The 16,891-nt window shown below is 45.9% G+C and overlaps 1 protein-coding gene across 3 annotated transcripts in view; it reads right to left on the reverse strand.

The window, feature by feature from the left end:
• CHCHD6 (coiled-coil-helix-coiled-coil-helix domain containing 6) overlaps positions 1-16,891 on the reverse strand; it is a 418,276-nt gene that overhangs the window by 389,447 nt on the left and 11,938 nt on the right. For all 3 annotated transcript variants that reach the window (XM_068251581.1, XM_068251580.1, XM_068251582.1), the window contains exons 3-4: positions 6,059-6,128; positions 4,694-4,838 (exon numbers count right to left, since the gene is read on the reverse strand). In XM_068251581.1, coding sequence (XP_068107682.1) covers positions 4,694-4,838; positions 6,059-6,128 — 215 coding nt within the window. The remainder of the gene's footprint in view (positions 1-4,693; positions 4,839-6,058; positions 6,129-16,891) is intronic.

Raw genomic sequence — 16,891 nt, forward strand, 5'->3', positions numbered from 1 at the left:
GCTGCAGATGCGCCATGGCTCAGACCTCCGCTCCAACCCCAGCTTTCAGCCACCTTCTGACTTTCATTTCTCCGGCTCCTGCAACTCCAGGTGCTCCAGCTGCTGCCGATTTGCGGCATGCATTCAGCCATGCCACGTCTCCGACCTCTTCACCAACCCCAGTTTCTGGCTATCGACTCTCCGGCTGCTGCGGCTGCGTTCAGCCCTTTCATTGCTACCCGGTTAGCCCTCAACTGCAGTGTTCCCTCCTGGCCTGTCTGTTTGCCCAACTCCAGCTACTTCCACACATGGATTGCATCCAGGAAATTGAATGGTCTGTGGGCTGAAGCAGATTTTGAGGCACATAGCGGTTCAGCCAATAGGGGGGGTGTGACAGTAGCCTCTATAACCCTCTCAGGTCAGTTGACATAGGCTAAACTGCAGAAGGTATGCTGCCCATCAGTGCTTTCCAGGCCGTTGTATGCAGACTAAAGTGTTATGTTTATGGACAGGTCACGGTCTATCTCCAGTCAAGACTGTACAAATTTAAACATACCCAGGCTTATTTATTTCTACAAGTGTAGGCTACTTAACGTGTGTGGGTGGTGGGGGAGCACATGTACATAAAACTCTGGAAACCCGTCCATACACGTAACACAGCTTGGGTGCAAATGCCTGTTTACAAATGCTGCAAACCATTACGGGTTCCGTTTAATAATATGTCCGAGTTTGCTCAGTTCTCCAACAGTCTCCCATCAATCATTCGCAGCTTGTGCTGAGAAACCACACAATACGGCAAACTCCAACCCGCAGCTGCTGTAATGTAGGACGCTGCAATGAGATAGGTGAGAAATATGTATTCGCACTGTCGCTAAGGCGTCACAGACATCTGACGCTGTATAATTCCAGCCAGACGAGTGATGGGAAGTGATAATTACATGGAAACTAATAACAATAATAAGTAAGGCATAAAATGATCTCTAACAGCAGCAATTAATGTTTCTCTACAGTGGAAATGGAGGACACAGTAAATGGAAATGGCAAACAGATTGGGCTGCGGCGCGCTGCCGGTGTGCTGGTAACTTGTGTCATGTGACATGAATAAATGATGACAAGGGCGTCCTAGCTAATGTAAGAGCCGTGTAAAGTCTGTTCCCAAAACTGATATTTTCCACATTTGCTTTATTTTACCAAATGTAAAATCCACAGTGACATCCAACGCAGCCATGTCTTGTGTGCCGAAAGCACGTTTCAAAAGAAATGATATAAAGGAAAAGGCTAGTGAAGAACATGGTCATAGGACGCTGGCATTGCCGACCTCTTAAAAATTCAGCATCGCTGCCTATAATATTGATCCTCTGGGTTACTGAATCCCTTCCCTGCCTGACATTCCTCAGATTTTCTTACTCCATTCTTTCCGCAAAATGATTTATAAAGTGTTACAGACAAGGATCAGGAATCACAGTCAGATCATTATTTTTTCATTTTATTTAACAAATCTCAGTTGCCTGGCTGTTGTGCTCGTCCTTTGGCTTTAATAATGTCTGAGTCAAATACATGGAACACGTAAGTGCCATCAGAATCTAATCTAAGTAAGTAAATTATTACAGTCTAGCTTGTGGCGCAAACTACGCTGCTCAAAGCCGGAATGTGCATGCCATGTCTCTGGAAGTCTTCCAATCGGCACCAATCACAGTGGGGGACAAGCAGGGGGCGTGTCCGAGGCAGATGGACACCCATACACAGAGCGATCGGCTTGGAAATAATTATTATAGATAATGGATTAGCACAAAAGCTCGGTGAGTAGCTATTTCTGGGGAAGCAGGAAAATCGGACAATAGAAGAAGTGGACTAATTGGGCACCACAATTGACTCCAATGTTAAATATCGGCTATTGGGCACAAAACTGGACGAATCAGGCGCAAGGTTAACTGTTGCACGCCTATTGTAATTTATCGTTTTTACAATACTAAAACAAAAAAATTAAGTTTTACATATTTAATCTTTGTTATTTTACACATTGTGTACATTTATAATTTTTTTTTCTAACACATTGAAGCGAATATTGGTAATTTTTTATGTTGTGTGCATCTATCCTTATCGATTTCAGCTTCTAGAAAACTAAACTACACATATATACATTTTTTTTTTGTTTAACATGGAGGCAGAAAAATTGGCCACATACAATTCCGCACCAGTCAGACACTTGTTTTCAGAATTAGTGGTTTAACCACTTCCCCTCCCCCAGGACAAGTAACTACGTCCCTGTAAATTCCCTCTTCCCCTTGCAGGGACATAGTAGGCTTGCAGCCACGCACCTACGTATACCCCCTGCGTGCTCCCACGCTCGTTATTGCTGCTGAACGTTAGAGGGGAGATAAATGAATAGGAACGCAGCTCCCATCCATTAAAGGGGAACTGAAGAGAGAGGTATATGGAGGCTGCCATATTTATTGTCTTTTACGCAATACCAGTTGCCTGGCAGCCCTGCTGATCCTCTGCCTATAATACCATTAGCCATAGCCCCTGAACAAGCGTGCAGCAGATCAGGTGTTTCAGACTTTAAAGTCAGATCTGACAAGTCTAGCTGCATGCTTGTTTCTGGTGTTATACAGATACTACTGCAGAGAAATAGACCAGCAGGGCTGCCAGGCAACTGGTATTGATTAAAAGGAAATAAATATGGCAGCCTCCGTATACCTCTTACTTCAGTTCCCCTTTAATCTCTGCCCCCGTATGAATGATCGCAGGCATCAGAGATGCCGCAATCATTTGTTTACTTCCGACGGAACCCATGCACGCATTTCTTCCTATTTTGCATACTATAGGAATGTAATAGGAAGTAATGCGCAAAGACGTTTTGTGGCCACATAGTAAAATTCCACCTACACACATATATTTTTTTTAAAAAGACCCACAAATACATTTAAAATTAACACGTTACCTCCCACACTATCCCATGATTTTTTTTTATTTATTTTTTTTTTTTTTTTTTTGCTTGCATGAAAAAAATAAATAAATTACAAATGAAAAAAAAAACAAAAAAATTGTTACCTTAGGGACTGAACTTTTTAATATGTATGTCAAGAGAATATATTACTGTTAATTTTACAATTATGGGCTTGTAAATAGTGAGGGACGCAAAACTGAAAAAAATGTACCTTTATTTCCAAATAAAATATTGGCACCCTACAATGTACTAGGGAAATATTTTAAACGTTGCAATAACCAGAACAAATGGGCACATAAAATGTGTGGGTTTTAATTACAATAGCATGTATTATTTTAAAACTGTAATGGCCCAAACGGAGAAATAATGAATTTTTTCATTTTTTTTCTTATTTTTCCTGTTAAAATGCAGTCAGAATAAAATAACTTAGCAAAAAGTACCCCCAAAGAAAGATTGTTTCGTTGTGATAAGTAGTATTATCGTTATAGCCGAATGAATGGAAGGAGCACTGACAGGTGAAAATTGCTCAGGTTTTTAAGGGGAAAAACCCTTGGAGGTCAAGTGGCTAAAAATATTGTTATGAAATTTGTTTTGCCCATTATCATGTTTGTAAAATATCGTTTTAACTTTTCAACAGTTTGATATTCTACTTTTTACCATTTTTACATTCTTTTTGAGAAATACATATTTGTTAATTATTGTTTTGAAACATAATTGTACTTTTTTTAAAATTATTTTTACATTCGTGTTGAAAATTATAACGTGGGTGTCTTAGGGTTAGGCACCACCAGGGGGATCTTACGGTTAGGCACCAGTGTGGGGGGGGGGGTCGGCATAGGTTTAGGCACCACCTGGGGGGTCTCAGGTTTAGGCACCACCAGGGGAAGTCTTAGGTTTAGGTACCACCAGGGAGGGTCTTAGGGCTAGGCATCGGTAGAGGGAGGGTTCTGTGTGAGAATAGGGTTAAGTCTAGTAGTAGTAAAATATAGGTAATATTTTTTCGGCTATATGTAAAACGTAAACACGAGTACACCTAAAATATATGGCTTTGAATTATTTACAATCATTAAAAATTACTTATAATTGCTAATCAGAAATTATTGCTAATTTTAAGCCATATATCTTTGTAAACCGATATTTTACTACTCCTTACCGATAAAATAAGGATTTCGGCTTTATCCTGTGCCCTTTTTTCACAGAGCCTCTATTTCATGCACGCATTTTAGGCCCCTTTTAAACTTGAGCACTTTTTTTTACATTGCGTTACCCTTTCTGCACGCAGGGTAACACAACAGGCAAGAAAGTGTACGGGGCCTAGTACACTTACCGTGTCGTGTTGCGGCAAATGCTTCTGATTTTCCACCGAAAAGTCAATAGCACATTAACGGGTGACTTCCATGGCGACACAGTAGCAGCGGAGTGAATGGAAGTCGATAAGCAATGCAAAAAAATTAAATTTGTTGGCGATGCAGTTTCGGAATGATGCAAACACAACGGGGAAGCCAGAAATCCCAGTGACTTATTTCCTGTCCAGCAGGATGTACATCACTGGGCAAGGGGTGGCGGCAAAAGGGATGCGGGGGACGCACAATCAGTGCTAGCATATGACCCCGTCGATGAACCCTGACGCAGGGTGATATGCATTTTTTTTTGCCGCTGCACTGCAACGCTTTGGCCAAGTATAAAACCGGCCTCATACTCAACAATAACATTGCATGTCAGTGACATCTAAGTCACCCAGGCAACCATTTTAGTCAAGCTTACCAGTTGCTCTGCTTTCCATCGCTCCTGGCTGGTGTAATTCTTCTCCCGCAGGATAGCGGAGCTGTATCGGTCCTGCGCTGCCTCGCGCTCTCTTTTGGTGATACGGGCCAATTCCTCCTGTATGATCGCCTGCTCTCTCTCATATCTGGGGGATAAAAAACCAAATATAAAGCGAAAAGAAAACACTCTGAAATTAGAAAATTGTACAAAGTTACCTACCTTCAACAATCATCCAATTAAAGGGAGTCTGGTGTGGATTAAAAAAAAACAAAAAACAAAAAAAAACAACCAAACAAACCAGATACTTACCTAAGGAGAGGGAATGCTCTAGGTACTATAGAGCCTTCCCATTCTCCTCCCATTGTACTCGTTCTCCCGCAGGCTCCCCTGATAGCAGTCGTTGACTGCAATCTTCCACGTTGAGTTGCCTTCAGAAGCACTCTAGATTCCGAAGATGGGACGCTCCGTACTGCGCACGCACCCTCTCTCTTGCGCATTTTTGCTCGTGCGCAGTTCAGAGTCGCCAGTCTTCAGAAACCTCCAAAGATTGCTGAAGTCTCCTGCGGCTGGAGATTCAAACAGAGAAGCTTACGGGGAAAAGAGGACACCGGGAGGAGAACAGGGAGAGCCTTCCCTCTCCTTAGGCGAGTATTGTTTTTTTTAAACCGCTTCAGACTCACTTTAATAGCTGCCACTGTCAAAGTCCCACATGATCTAAGTCCTACATTCACACTTAAAGTGAACCCGACGTGAGAGTGATATGTAGGCTGCCATATCTATTTATTTCTACATAATGGAGTTGATGCACAAAAGTACGGTAATATTACCTTGCACAGACAGTGCACGGCAGTATTACCATTACTACCAGCGGCGTGCACCGCAAAGTTACGCTATTAGTGCAATCCGGGGTACTCAAGTAAGCCGTTGCTAAGGTACGGTTAATAACGAGCGTTACAGCTCGTAATGCTATTTACCATAGCAACGTTCAGGCTACTTTAGTACCTAGGTCGCGCTAATCGCAAAACTTGCAGTACACGCTGCCGGTAGTTACAGTAATACTGCCCTGCACTGTCTGTACATGCGGATATTACCGCTAGTTAGGGCTGACAAGTAATACAATTCTGGCCAATGACAATTTTGATGAGTGATCATGTAAGGATCAGTGTCAATTGTTTGATCTTGTGGTAACCTGTAAGTTGTGATATTTACTTGTCTCCCCTGAGAAGCGTTGTAAAATTTCTTGTAAAATTCAATAAAACTTTTCTGAAAAAATATATATATATATATATATATATATATATTTCTAATGTGTGTTTTTTCTTGTGTATTAGCAGAAAAAAAATGGGACACCTCATATACACTTACCTCCTGTAGAGCTCATCCTCTGCATACGTGGTCTGCTGCGTGTTACTTCCAGGAGACGGACCTCCAGCACCTGCAACAAATATCTCATTATTCTGAGGCCTGTCAGTATCACATGGGCGGAGTCAGCCAGCCAGCACAATTCCACCTGGTCATTTTATCTAACAGGGAGCCGGACTACAATTCCCAGCATGTACATTTAGGCCCTAGACAAATTATGGGCTTGATGTACTAAACCGTGATAACTCATATCACGGCCACACTAGTGGTTTTACGCATGTTCTGCACAACCGCAAATTTACGTGCGAAAACGTCAGCGCAGCCAAGATATGAATTATCACGGTTTAGTGAATCAAGCCCTATGAGTGCTTTCTAGAGGTTTTCTGACCCTCAGCACTTTGAGCATTTTTTAAAAAATTCGCCCATTGACATATTAGAATTGCAGTAAAATTGAAAAATCCTGATTGCTGCAATTTTAATGTGACTCAATGGGAGCGATGTTATAAAAAACCTGCTCAGAAGGCGCTGAGGGTCAGAAAAGCTCCCAGAAAGTGCTCACAGTGTGTCTACAGCCTTAGAAATACCAAAATCATGATTACCTGCCAGCATTTATAAACTGGCTTTACCATCCTGTAAAAAGTGATTTGCTGTTCTGTCCCCGTTACACGCAAAACTTTAAAGGACAACTGAAGCAAGAGGGTGATGGAGGCTGCCACATTTATTTCCTTTTAAGCAATACCAGTTGCCTGGCTGTCCTGCTGATCCTCTGCCTCTAATACTTCTAGTCACAGACTCTGAACAAGCATGCAGCAAATCAGGTGTTTCTGACATTATTGTCAGATCTGACAAGATTAGCGGCATGCTTGTTTCTGGTGTTATTCAGACACTACTGCAGCCAAATACATCAGCAGGACAGCCAGGCAACTGATATTATTTAAAAGGAAATACATATGACAGTCTCCATATCCCTCTCGCTTCAGTTGTCCTTTACAGTGTTTGCGTTCTTAAAGTGAAGGTCCAAGGTGAATAAATAAAAAAAAATCAAAAAATCTACTTACCTGGGGCTCCCTCCAGCCCCTTGCAGCCATCCTGTGCCCTTGCCGCAGCTCTGCTCTCCACTGATGGCCCGGGGTTCCCTCCGGTACAAAATCCCTGCTGCATTCCAGCGTGCAGCTCACGGAGTCTCACCGACGTTATCCAGACTGTACTGTTTCCAATCAAGTCAGCACCATCCAAAAGTATTCAAGCCCTTTTATTAATAAAAAGGATGCATAACAGGCTTTGCAGCGACAGCAGTGCTGTTTCGGTCCGCAGACCTTTTTCAAGCTGTATCAAGCAGTGTTACACTATACCATACTTGTTGTGTGTTTAAATAGTCACATCCTACACCAAACACCAATCACAGACGAAGTTCACCAGCCAATCAGATGTTGCAAATGGTCAAACGGACCACATAGGGAACTGCAGTCTCTTGTATGTAAATAGAGACATCCCATAATACTGGGCAGAGCACTCCTCCCCTCCCTGAGCGGACCAGAATGTAAACCGCTCATTAGGCATGTAAAAATATACTAATGTATGCGCATCTGCGCACCTGCTTACCAACAGCCCCAAGCGAGAAGAATCCAGCGTGTGAGTGAGGCTGCATTCACTGTTCCCAGCCGCTGACGTCACCATAGCGTCCGTCCGCATCGATCAACGTCACCAGGGGGCGTAAACACAACGCTCCCTCCATGGCAACATCCAACTATCGCCGCTTCCAGTGAGTGACGTCTATGCAACGTCCAGCTCCGTAACTAAGAGTCACTAGGGGCCGTCAACAAGACGCTCCCACCATAGCAACCTGTAGCAAACACCGCTTCCCATAGTAAATAACATTCCACCATAACTAAATATCACTAGGGGGCGTCAACAAGACGCTTCCAACATAGCAACCTATAGCGTCTGCATCTGGTTAACTAGCCAGCCTGTAGCGCTTGTAAACAATGGAAAAGATACAAAACTGGCAAAGCGGCATCCGCACTATCTCACCACATGGATCTCGCCCAGGACTGTTAGTTGGGAAAAAGGTTCCATTATAACACCTCCTGGCTGGAAGATACTTCACCACTGATTGATGCATCTAGAAGAAAGAAAAGAAAAGAAGATAAAAAAAGATACGCCCATATAAATATGAATATATAAACACAATATTAACACGTTAAACCCCTCCCCCTCATGAAGACACTGTCAGAAACTTTATCCCCATTATATACATGGCATTAGATCATATTCTTTATTGAGGCCTCCTCTCCCCATAGTCCCCAACTTCCGAATCCATCCTGCTTCTCTGATAAGTAGTAATTTCTGACGATCACCTCTCCTAGGATGCCGAGGTACATGGTCAATTACCTGTACCCTCAATTGGGAAACGGAGTGACCAAATTGTTTGAAGTGATTGGAGACTGTCTGTTCTTCAACACCCCCCCTAATTGCGCTTTTATGCGATGAAATTCTGTCCTTGAGAGGCTGGGTCGTTTTACCTACGTATCCCAGCCCACAAGGACATTTTATCAAATAAACGACGAAAGTCGACTCGCAATTATGATACCCTTTTATAAAAAAACTTCCGCCCGCTTGAGGGGTGAGTAAAGCAGTCTCCCTTAGACACCAAACTGCACATGTGGCACCGAAGACACGGAAAAGTGCCATTTCTCGGACTTCTCGTATCCGGCTGTTCAAATGTATGTACAACCTTATCCCTAATTGATGGAGGGCGCCTGTAAGAAAAAAAAGGGGGATGCCTACATTTCTCAATATGAGGAAAGGCATCCTGTAATAATCTCCAGTGTTTTTTAACAACCTTACCAATTTGATCACTCCAGCTGTTATAGGTGGTCACTAGAGGAATTCTAGGACCACTCAACTTCCTACTGCCACTTTTCTTTTTCTTAGTACATATTGTTTCTGGATAACCCCTCCTTTTGAACTTATTCTGCATTTGTTCTATCCTTATAGCCCGCCTCTGAGGATCTGCCACTAACCTCTCTACTCTGGCTATCTGTCCACAGGGAATGTTATCCCTGATGTGCCTTGGATGGAAGCTCCCGTATTCCAATACGGAGTTTCTATCAGTGGGCTTAGTATACAGGTCCGTGAGAAATCCATCACCCGACCTGTATACCAAAGTGTCGAGAAATGAAACTTCATCGGCCGCCACATGTGCAGTCAAAATGATGGAGGGGCACAAAACTCTCAAATCTCCAATAAAATCTTGGAGGGTCGAATGTGGCCCCGCCCACACGCAAAAAACATCATCTATATACCTCCACCAGCACTTCGCATCCCGGCGGAAGAGCTCATTATTATATACAAAGGCCTCCTCATACTGCCCCATAAAAAGATACGTAGGTAAAACGACCCAGCCACTCAAGGACAGAATTTCATCGCATAAAAGCGCAATTAGGGGGGGTGTTGAAGAACAGACAGTCTCCAATCACTTCAAACAATTTGGTCACTCCGTTTCCCAATTGAGGGTACAGGTAATTGACCATGTACCTCGGCATCCTAGGAGAGGTGATCGTCAGAAATTACTACTTATCAGAGAAGCAGGATGGATTCGGAAGTTGGGGACTATGGGGAGAGGAGGCCTCAATAAAGAATATGATCTAATGCCATGTATATAATGGGGATAAAGTTTCTGACAGTGTCTTCATGAGGGGGAGGGGTTTAACGTGTTAATATTGTGTTTATATATTCATATTTATATGGGCGTATCTTTTTTTATCTTCTTTTCTTTTCTTTCTTCTAGATGCATCAATCAGTGGTGAAGTATCTTCCAGCCAGGAGGTGTTATAATGGAACCTTTTTCCCAACTAACAGTCCTGGGCGAGATCCATGTGGTGAGATAGTGCGGATGCCGCTTTGCCAGTTTTGTATCTTTTCCATTGTTTACAAGCGCTGCAGGCTGGCTAGTTAACCAGATGCAGACGCTATAGGTTGCTATGGGGGAAGCGTCTTGTTGACGCCCCCTAGTGATATTTAGTTATGGTGGAATGTTATTTACTATGGGAAGCGGTGTTTGCTACAGGTTGCTATGGTGAGAGCGTCTTGTTGACGCCCCCTAGTGACTCTTAGTTACGGAGCTGGACGTCGCATAGACGTCACTCACTGGAAGCGGCGATAGTTGGATGTTGCCATGGAGGGAGCGTTGTGTTTACGCCCCCTGGTGACGTTGATCGAAGCGGACGGACGCTATGGTGACGTCAGCGGCTGGGAACAGTGAATGCAGCCTCACTCACACGCTGGATTCTTCTCGCTTGGGGCTGTTGGTAAGCAGGTGCGCAGATGCGCATACATTAGTATATTTTTACATGCCTAATGAGCGGTTTACATTCTGGTCCGCTCAGGGAGGGGAGGAGTGCTCTGCCCAGTATTATGGGATGTCTCTATTTACATACAAGAGACTGCAGTTCCCTATGTGGTCCGTTTGACCATTTGCAACATCTGATTGGCTGGTGAACTTCGTCTGTGATTGGTGTTTGGTGTAGGAGGTGACTATTTAAACACACAACAAGTATGGTATAGTGTAACACTGCTTGATACAGCTTGAAAAAGGTCTGCGGACCGAAACAGCACTGCTGTCGCTGCAAAGCCTGTTATGCATCCTTTTTATTAATAAAAGAGCTTGAATACTTTTGGATGGTGCTGACTTGATTGGAAACAAGACGGAGTGTCGGAGAGTGCAGAGATACTGCAAGTCATAGCACATCAGCCTTTTCCCTCCGTGGGTGCTTGCTACACACTGTTTTCTATCCAGACTGTACTGCACAGGCACAGTAGTTCTGCACCCGCACAGTAGTTCTGCACCCGCACAGTACAGTCCCGGATGACGTCAGTGCAACTCCATTAGCTACACGCTGGGGCGCAGTAAGATGCCGACCTGATAGGGTCGGCAACTGCACCGGAGGGGACTGAAAGCCACCGGAGCTGTAGCGAGGGTGCAGGATGGCTGCCAGGGGCTGGAGGAAGCCCCAGGTAAGTAGATTTTTGATTTCTATTCATCTCGGCCTTTCTCCTTAAAGGGGAGCTGAAGAGAAAGGTATATGGAGGCTGTCATGTTTATTTCCTTTTAAGCAATACCAGTTGCCTGGCAGCCCTGCTGATCCTCTTCCTCTAATACTATTAGCCTTAGCCCCTGAACAAGCATGCAGCAGATCAGGTGTTTCAGTGGTTCAGACTTTAAAGTCAGATCTGACAAGACTAGCTGCATGCTTGTTTCTGGTTTTATTCAGATACTACTGCAGAGAAACAGACCAGCAGGGCTGCCAGGCAACTGGTATTGATTAAAAGGAAATAAACATGACAGCCTCCATATAGCTCTCTCTTCAGTTCCCCTTTAAGGAGGAACCCTAGTGACATTTAGTAAAATGTAATGAATTATTCAGGATACCTGCGGTTACATTTATTATCCTGGTTTCAGCCACAGAAACACTTCCTATATCTTCTAAAAACAAAAACAAAAAAAACACTATCTGTGATTGTCTCACAGTGTCAGAAACCATTGAAATCGGCTTCTGACCGGCGCACAGAGCTCTGCTGTCATTATGACAGCAGAGCGAGTGGGCTGCAGCAGAACAAGAGGGACAAGAACTGTGAGAGCGTCAAGTCTGCGCACCGAGAGTAGCTGAAATCTTTGTGCTGGCAGGAATAACGGGAAGTAAACATGGCGTAGATTTCAAGTACCTGTGTCCGGAACCAGTTAGTGATTTCAGTCATATAATTTTCCTCAACAAAACACAGAAGAAATGCAATAATGCATCGGGAACTTGAAGTGAGAGGAACATGGAGGCTGACATTAATTTCCTTTTAAAGTGTACCAGAAGCGAAATAAAAAAAATGATACAAACCTGGGGCTTCCTCCAGCCCCCTTCGGCCTGAACGCTCTCTCGGCACCGTCCTCTGCCTCCTCCATCTTCCATACGGGGTCCCGGAACTTTTGGCCAGTCGACACATGCGCAGTGCGGTTGCACGCTCTAACGTCTTGCTCCAACAGCCAGGAGAGTTCTGCGTCTGTGCAGATGCAGAGAGTTTCCGGGGCGGGAGCGCACGGGGCCAGGCCATGCATGCGCAGTAAACCCGGACTGCCGAAGATCCTGGGACCCTGTACGGAAGATCGAGGAGGCGGAGGACGGCACCGAAGGAGCGATCAGGCCGGAAGGGGCTTGAGGAAGCCCCAGGTATGTATAATTTTTTCGTTATATTTCGTCTCTTGTTTCCTTTAACAATGTACATTGCCTGGCTGCCCTTCTGACCCTCTGAGTCTAATACTTTTATCCATAAACCCTAAACACGCATTGCAAATCAGATGTTTCTGACTGAAGTCTGGCGAAATTAGCCACATGCTTGTTTTGGGTGTGCTATTTAGACATTACTGCAGCCAAAGAGATCAGCAAGACTGCCAGGTAGCTGGTATTGTTTAAAAGGGAATAAATATGTCAGACTAATCATGCCTCACCTTAGGTTCCAAATGGATCTTAGTGGGGGCCAAAAAAGGTCCTTTATGATCACTTTGGATGACCTTTCCCCCTATAAACACACTGTTAAGCTATCTGCCAGTGAATTCTGCTGTATGTAGAGGGAGGGAGGGTGAGAGAGTGTTGCCAGCACCTGCAGTAGTACATACCAAGAGGGATCAGGTTTGGTGATTAATGATCAGCTTCCAGTATGCTTGAACATTAACTGATTCCGGACTACTCTGCCGCGCGCTGTTGACTCTTTGTACCTGCTGCAATTCACTCGTCCTGCCATCTATAAGACTGCAGAGCTCTGTGAGCAGGTCAGGAGCCTCTTTCATTGGCTCCCAACCAAATGATCACTGTGAGCCAATCCCAGGATGAGGATCTAATGAAAGTGGCGCCTGACCAGCGTACGGAGTTGAGCTGTCATAGCGATGGCGCAGAGAGGGCCTGCGGCGCAGAGAGAGTGGCAAGATCAGCTGTACTGGCAGGTATGTGAGGCGATTAGTTGGTAACCGTTGTTTTGTGGCATCAGCGGTCTCTGGTCCTTATCCCCCTTGGCGATATGATTCTTTCTGGATTTTAGGGTCTAAAAGCGGTACAATTTTTTTGCACCCTTTCAGACCCTAAAACCTGGGAAAAAATCATGCTGCCAGTGAGATCTGCACAGCCCCAGTAATCACTCACCTGCCTGGGCTTTAGCGCTGCAGTTAGGCCTCCATCCTCCAGGTGGCGCTGCAACTCAAGTGAGATTGCCGGCTGTCGTCATGACGACAGTCAGCAATCTCACCAGAAGGAAGCAGAGCCCCGGACGACGGAAGAAGAACGGTGTCCAACGTCGAGATCCCCGGGAGGTATGTAGAAACACTCCCGCTGCACGCATTGCTTTGCATAGAGCCTCCGGCAGCTACCCCGAGCAGAGGTCGGGATTACCGATCTGAACTGCGGTTTTCCTCCCCGACCCCAGCTCGGCGTTACCGCCAAGGAGGTTAAGGGGCCAGGGACTGCACGTACGCAAGGGGTTAATGAGTCAGGAAAGCTGCAAGTGTTTGTGGCTCTTGAAGCATCAAATTAACCACTTCAAGTAGGTGTAGGGGTGTGTGTGTGTGTGTGTGTGTGTGTGTGTGTGTGTGTGTGTGTAGGTGTGTGTGTGTGTAGGTGTGTGTGTGTGTAGGTGTGTGTGTGTGTAGGTGTGTGTGTGTGTAGGTGTGTGTGTGTGTAGGTGTGTGTGTGTGTAGGTGTGTGTGTGTGTAGGTGTGTGTGTGTGTAGGTGTGTGTGTGTGTAGGTGTGTGTGTGTGTGTGTAGGTGTGTGTGTAGGTGTGTGTGTGTAGGTGTGTGTGTGTAGGTGTGTGTGTGTGTAGGTGTGTGTGTGTAGGTGTGTGTGTGTAGGTGTGTGTGTGTGTAGGTGTGTGTGTGTAGGTGTGTGTGTGGGTGTGTGTAGGTGTGTGTGTAGGTGTGTGTGTGTAGGTGTGTGTGTGTGTGTGTGTAGGTGTGTGTAGGTGTGTGTAGGTGTGTGTGTAGGTGTGTGTGTAGGTGTGTGTGTAGGTGTGTGTGTAGGTGTGTGTGTGTGTAGGTGTGTGTAGGTGTGTGTGTGTGTGTAGGTGTGTAGGTGTGTGTGTAGGTGTGTGTGTAGGTGTGTGTAGGTGTGTGTGTAGGTGTGTGTGTGTGTGTGTGTGTGTAGGTGTGTGTGTGTGTGTGTGTGTGTGTGTGTGTGTGTGTGTAGGTGTGTGTGTGTGTGTGTAGGTGTGTGTGTGTGTGTGTGTGCAGGTGTGTAGGTGTGTGTGTGCAGGTGTGTGTGTGTGCAGGTGTGTGTGTGCAGGTGCGTGTGTGCAGGTGCGTGTGTGTAGGTGTGTGTGTGTGTGTGTAGGTGTGTGTAGGTGTGTGTGTGTGTAGGTGTAGGTGTGTGTAGGTGTAGGTGTGTGTGTGTAGGTGTGTGTGTGTAGGTGTGTGTGTGTAGGTGTGTGTGTGTAGGTGTGTGTAGGTGTGTGTGTGTAGGTGTGTGTGTGTGTGTAGGTGTGTGTGGGTGTGTGTGGGTGTGTGTAGGTGTGTGTGTGTAGGTGTGTGTGTGTAGGTGTGTGTGTGTAGGTGTGTGTGTGTAGGTGTGTGTAGGTGTGTGTGTGTGTAGGTGTGTGTAGGTGTGTGTGTAGGTGTGTAGGTGTGTGTGTAGGTGTGTAGGTGTGTGTGTAGGTGTGTAGGTGTGTGTGTAGGTGTGTGTGTAGGTGTGTAGGTGTGTGTGTAGGTGTGTAGGTGTGTGTGTAGGTGTGTGTGTAGGTGTGTGTGTGTGTGTGTGTGTGTGTGTGTGTGTGTGTGTGTGTGTGTGTGTAGGTGTGTGTGTGTGTGTGTGTGTGTAGGTGTGTGTGTAGGTGTGTGTGTGTGTGTGTAGGTGTGTGTGTGTAGGTGTAGGTGTGTGTGTGCAGGTGTGTGTGTGTGCAGGTGCGTGTGTGTGCAGGTGCGTGTGTGTGTAGGTGTGTGTAAGTGTGTGTGTGTAGGTGTGTGTGTAGGTGTGTGTGTGTGTGTAGGTGTGTGTGTGTGTGTGTAGGTGTGTGTGTGTGTGTGTGTGTAGGTGTGTGTGTAGGTGTGTGTGTAGGTGTGTAGGTGTGTGTGTAGGTGTGTAGGTGTGTGTAGGTGTGTGTAGGTGTGTAGGTGTGTGTGTAGGTGTGTGTGTGTGTGTAGGTGTGTGTGTGTGTAGGTGTGTGTGTGTGTGTGTGTGTAGGTGTGTGTGTGTGTGTAGGTGTGTGTGTGTGTGTAGGTGTGTGTGTGTGTGTAGGTGTGTGTGTGTGTGTAGGTGTGTGTGTGTAGGTGTGTGTGTGTAGGTGTGTGTGTGTAGGTGTGTGTGTGTGTGTGTAGGTGTGTGTGTGTAGGTGTGTGTAGGTGTGTGTGTGTAGGTGTGTGTAGGTGTGTGTGTGTGTAGGTGTGTGTGTAGGTGTGTGTGTAGGTGTGTGTGTGTGTGTAGGTGTGTGTTTGTGTAGGTGTGTGTGTAGGTGTGTGTGTGTGTGTGTAGGTGTGTGTGTAGGTGTGGGTGTGCAGGTGTGTGTGTGCAGGTGCGTGTGTGCAGGTGCGTGTGTGCAGGTGCGTGTGTGCAGGTGCGTGTGTGTGTAGGTGTGTGTGTGTAGGTGTGTGTGTGTGTAGGTGTAGGTGTGTGTAGGTGTAGGTGTGTGTAGGTGTAGGTGTGTGTAGGTGTGTGTAGGTGTAGGTGTGTGTGTGTAGGTGTGTGTGTGTAGGTGTGTGTGTGTGTGTGTAGGTGTGTGTAGGTGTGTGTGTGTAGGTGTGTGTTTGTGTAGGTGTGTGTGTAGGTGTGTGTGTGTGTGTAGGTGTGTGTGTAGGTGTGTGTGCAGGTGTGTGTGTGTGCAGGTGCGTGTGTGCAGGTGCGTGTGTGCAGGTGCGTGTGTGTGTAGGTGTGTGTGTGTGTAGGTGTGTGTGTAGGTGTGTGTGTGTGTAGGTGTAGGTGTGTGTAGGTGTAGGTGTGTGTAGGTGTAGGTGTGTGTGTGTAGGTGTGTGTGTGTAGGTGTGTGTGTAGGTGTGTGTGTGTGTGTGTGTGTAGGTGTGTGTGTGTGTGTAGGTGTGTGTGTGTGTAGGTGTGTGTGTGTGTAGGTGTGTGTGTGTGTGTGTGTAGGTGTAGGTGTGTAGGTGTGTGTGTGTGTAGGTGTGTGTGTAGGTGTGTGTGTGTGTAGGTGTGTGTGTGTGTAGGTGTGTGTGTGCAGGTGCGTGTGTGCAGGTGCGTGTGTGCAGGTGCGTGTGTGTGTAGGTGTGTGTAAGTGTGTGTGTGTAGGTGTGTGTGTGTGTGTAGGTGTGTGTGTAGGTGTGTGTGTGTGTGTGTGTGTAGGTGTGTGTGTGTGTGTGTAGGTGTGTGTAGGTGTGTGTGTGTGTGTGTGTGTGTGTGTGTGTGTGTGTGTAGGTGTGTGTGTGTGTAGGTGTGTGTAGGTGTGTAGGTGTGTGTGAGTGTGTAGGTGTGTGTGAGTGTGTAGGTGTGTGTAGGTGTGTGTGTAGGTGTGTGTGTAGGTGTGTGTGTAGGTGTGTGTGTAGGTGTGTGTGTGTAGGTGTGTGTGTGTAGGTGTGTGTGTGTAGGTGTGTGTGTGTAGGTGTGTGTGTGTAGGTGTGTGTGTGTAGGTGTAGGTGTGTGTGTAGGTGTGTAGGTGTGTGTGTGCAGGTGCGTGTGTGTGTAGGTGTGTGTAAGTGTGTGTGTGTAGGTGTGTGTAAGTGTGTGTGTGTAGGTGTGTGTGTGTGTGTAGGAGTGTGTGTGTGTAGGTGTGTGTGTGTGTGTAGGTGTGTGTGTGTGTAGGTGTGTGTGTGTGTAGGTGTGTGTGTGTGTAGGTGTGTGTGTGTAGGTGTGTGTGTGTA

This window comes from Hyperolius riggenbachi, chromosome 9 (genome assembly GCF_040937935.1).
Source record: "Hyperolius riggenbachi isolate aHypRig1 chromosome 9, aHypRig1.pri, whole genome shotgun sequence".
NCBI lineage: Eukaryota > Metazoa > Chordata > Amphibia > Anura > Hyperoliidae > Hyperolius > Hyperolius riggenbachi.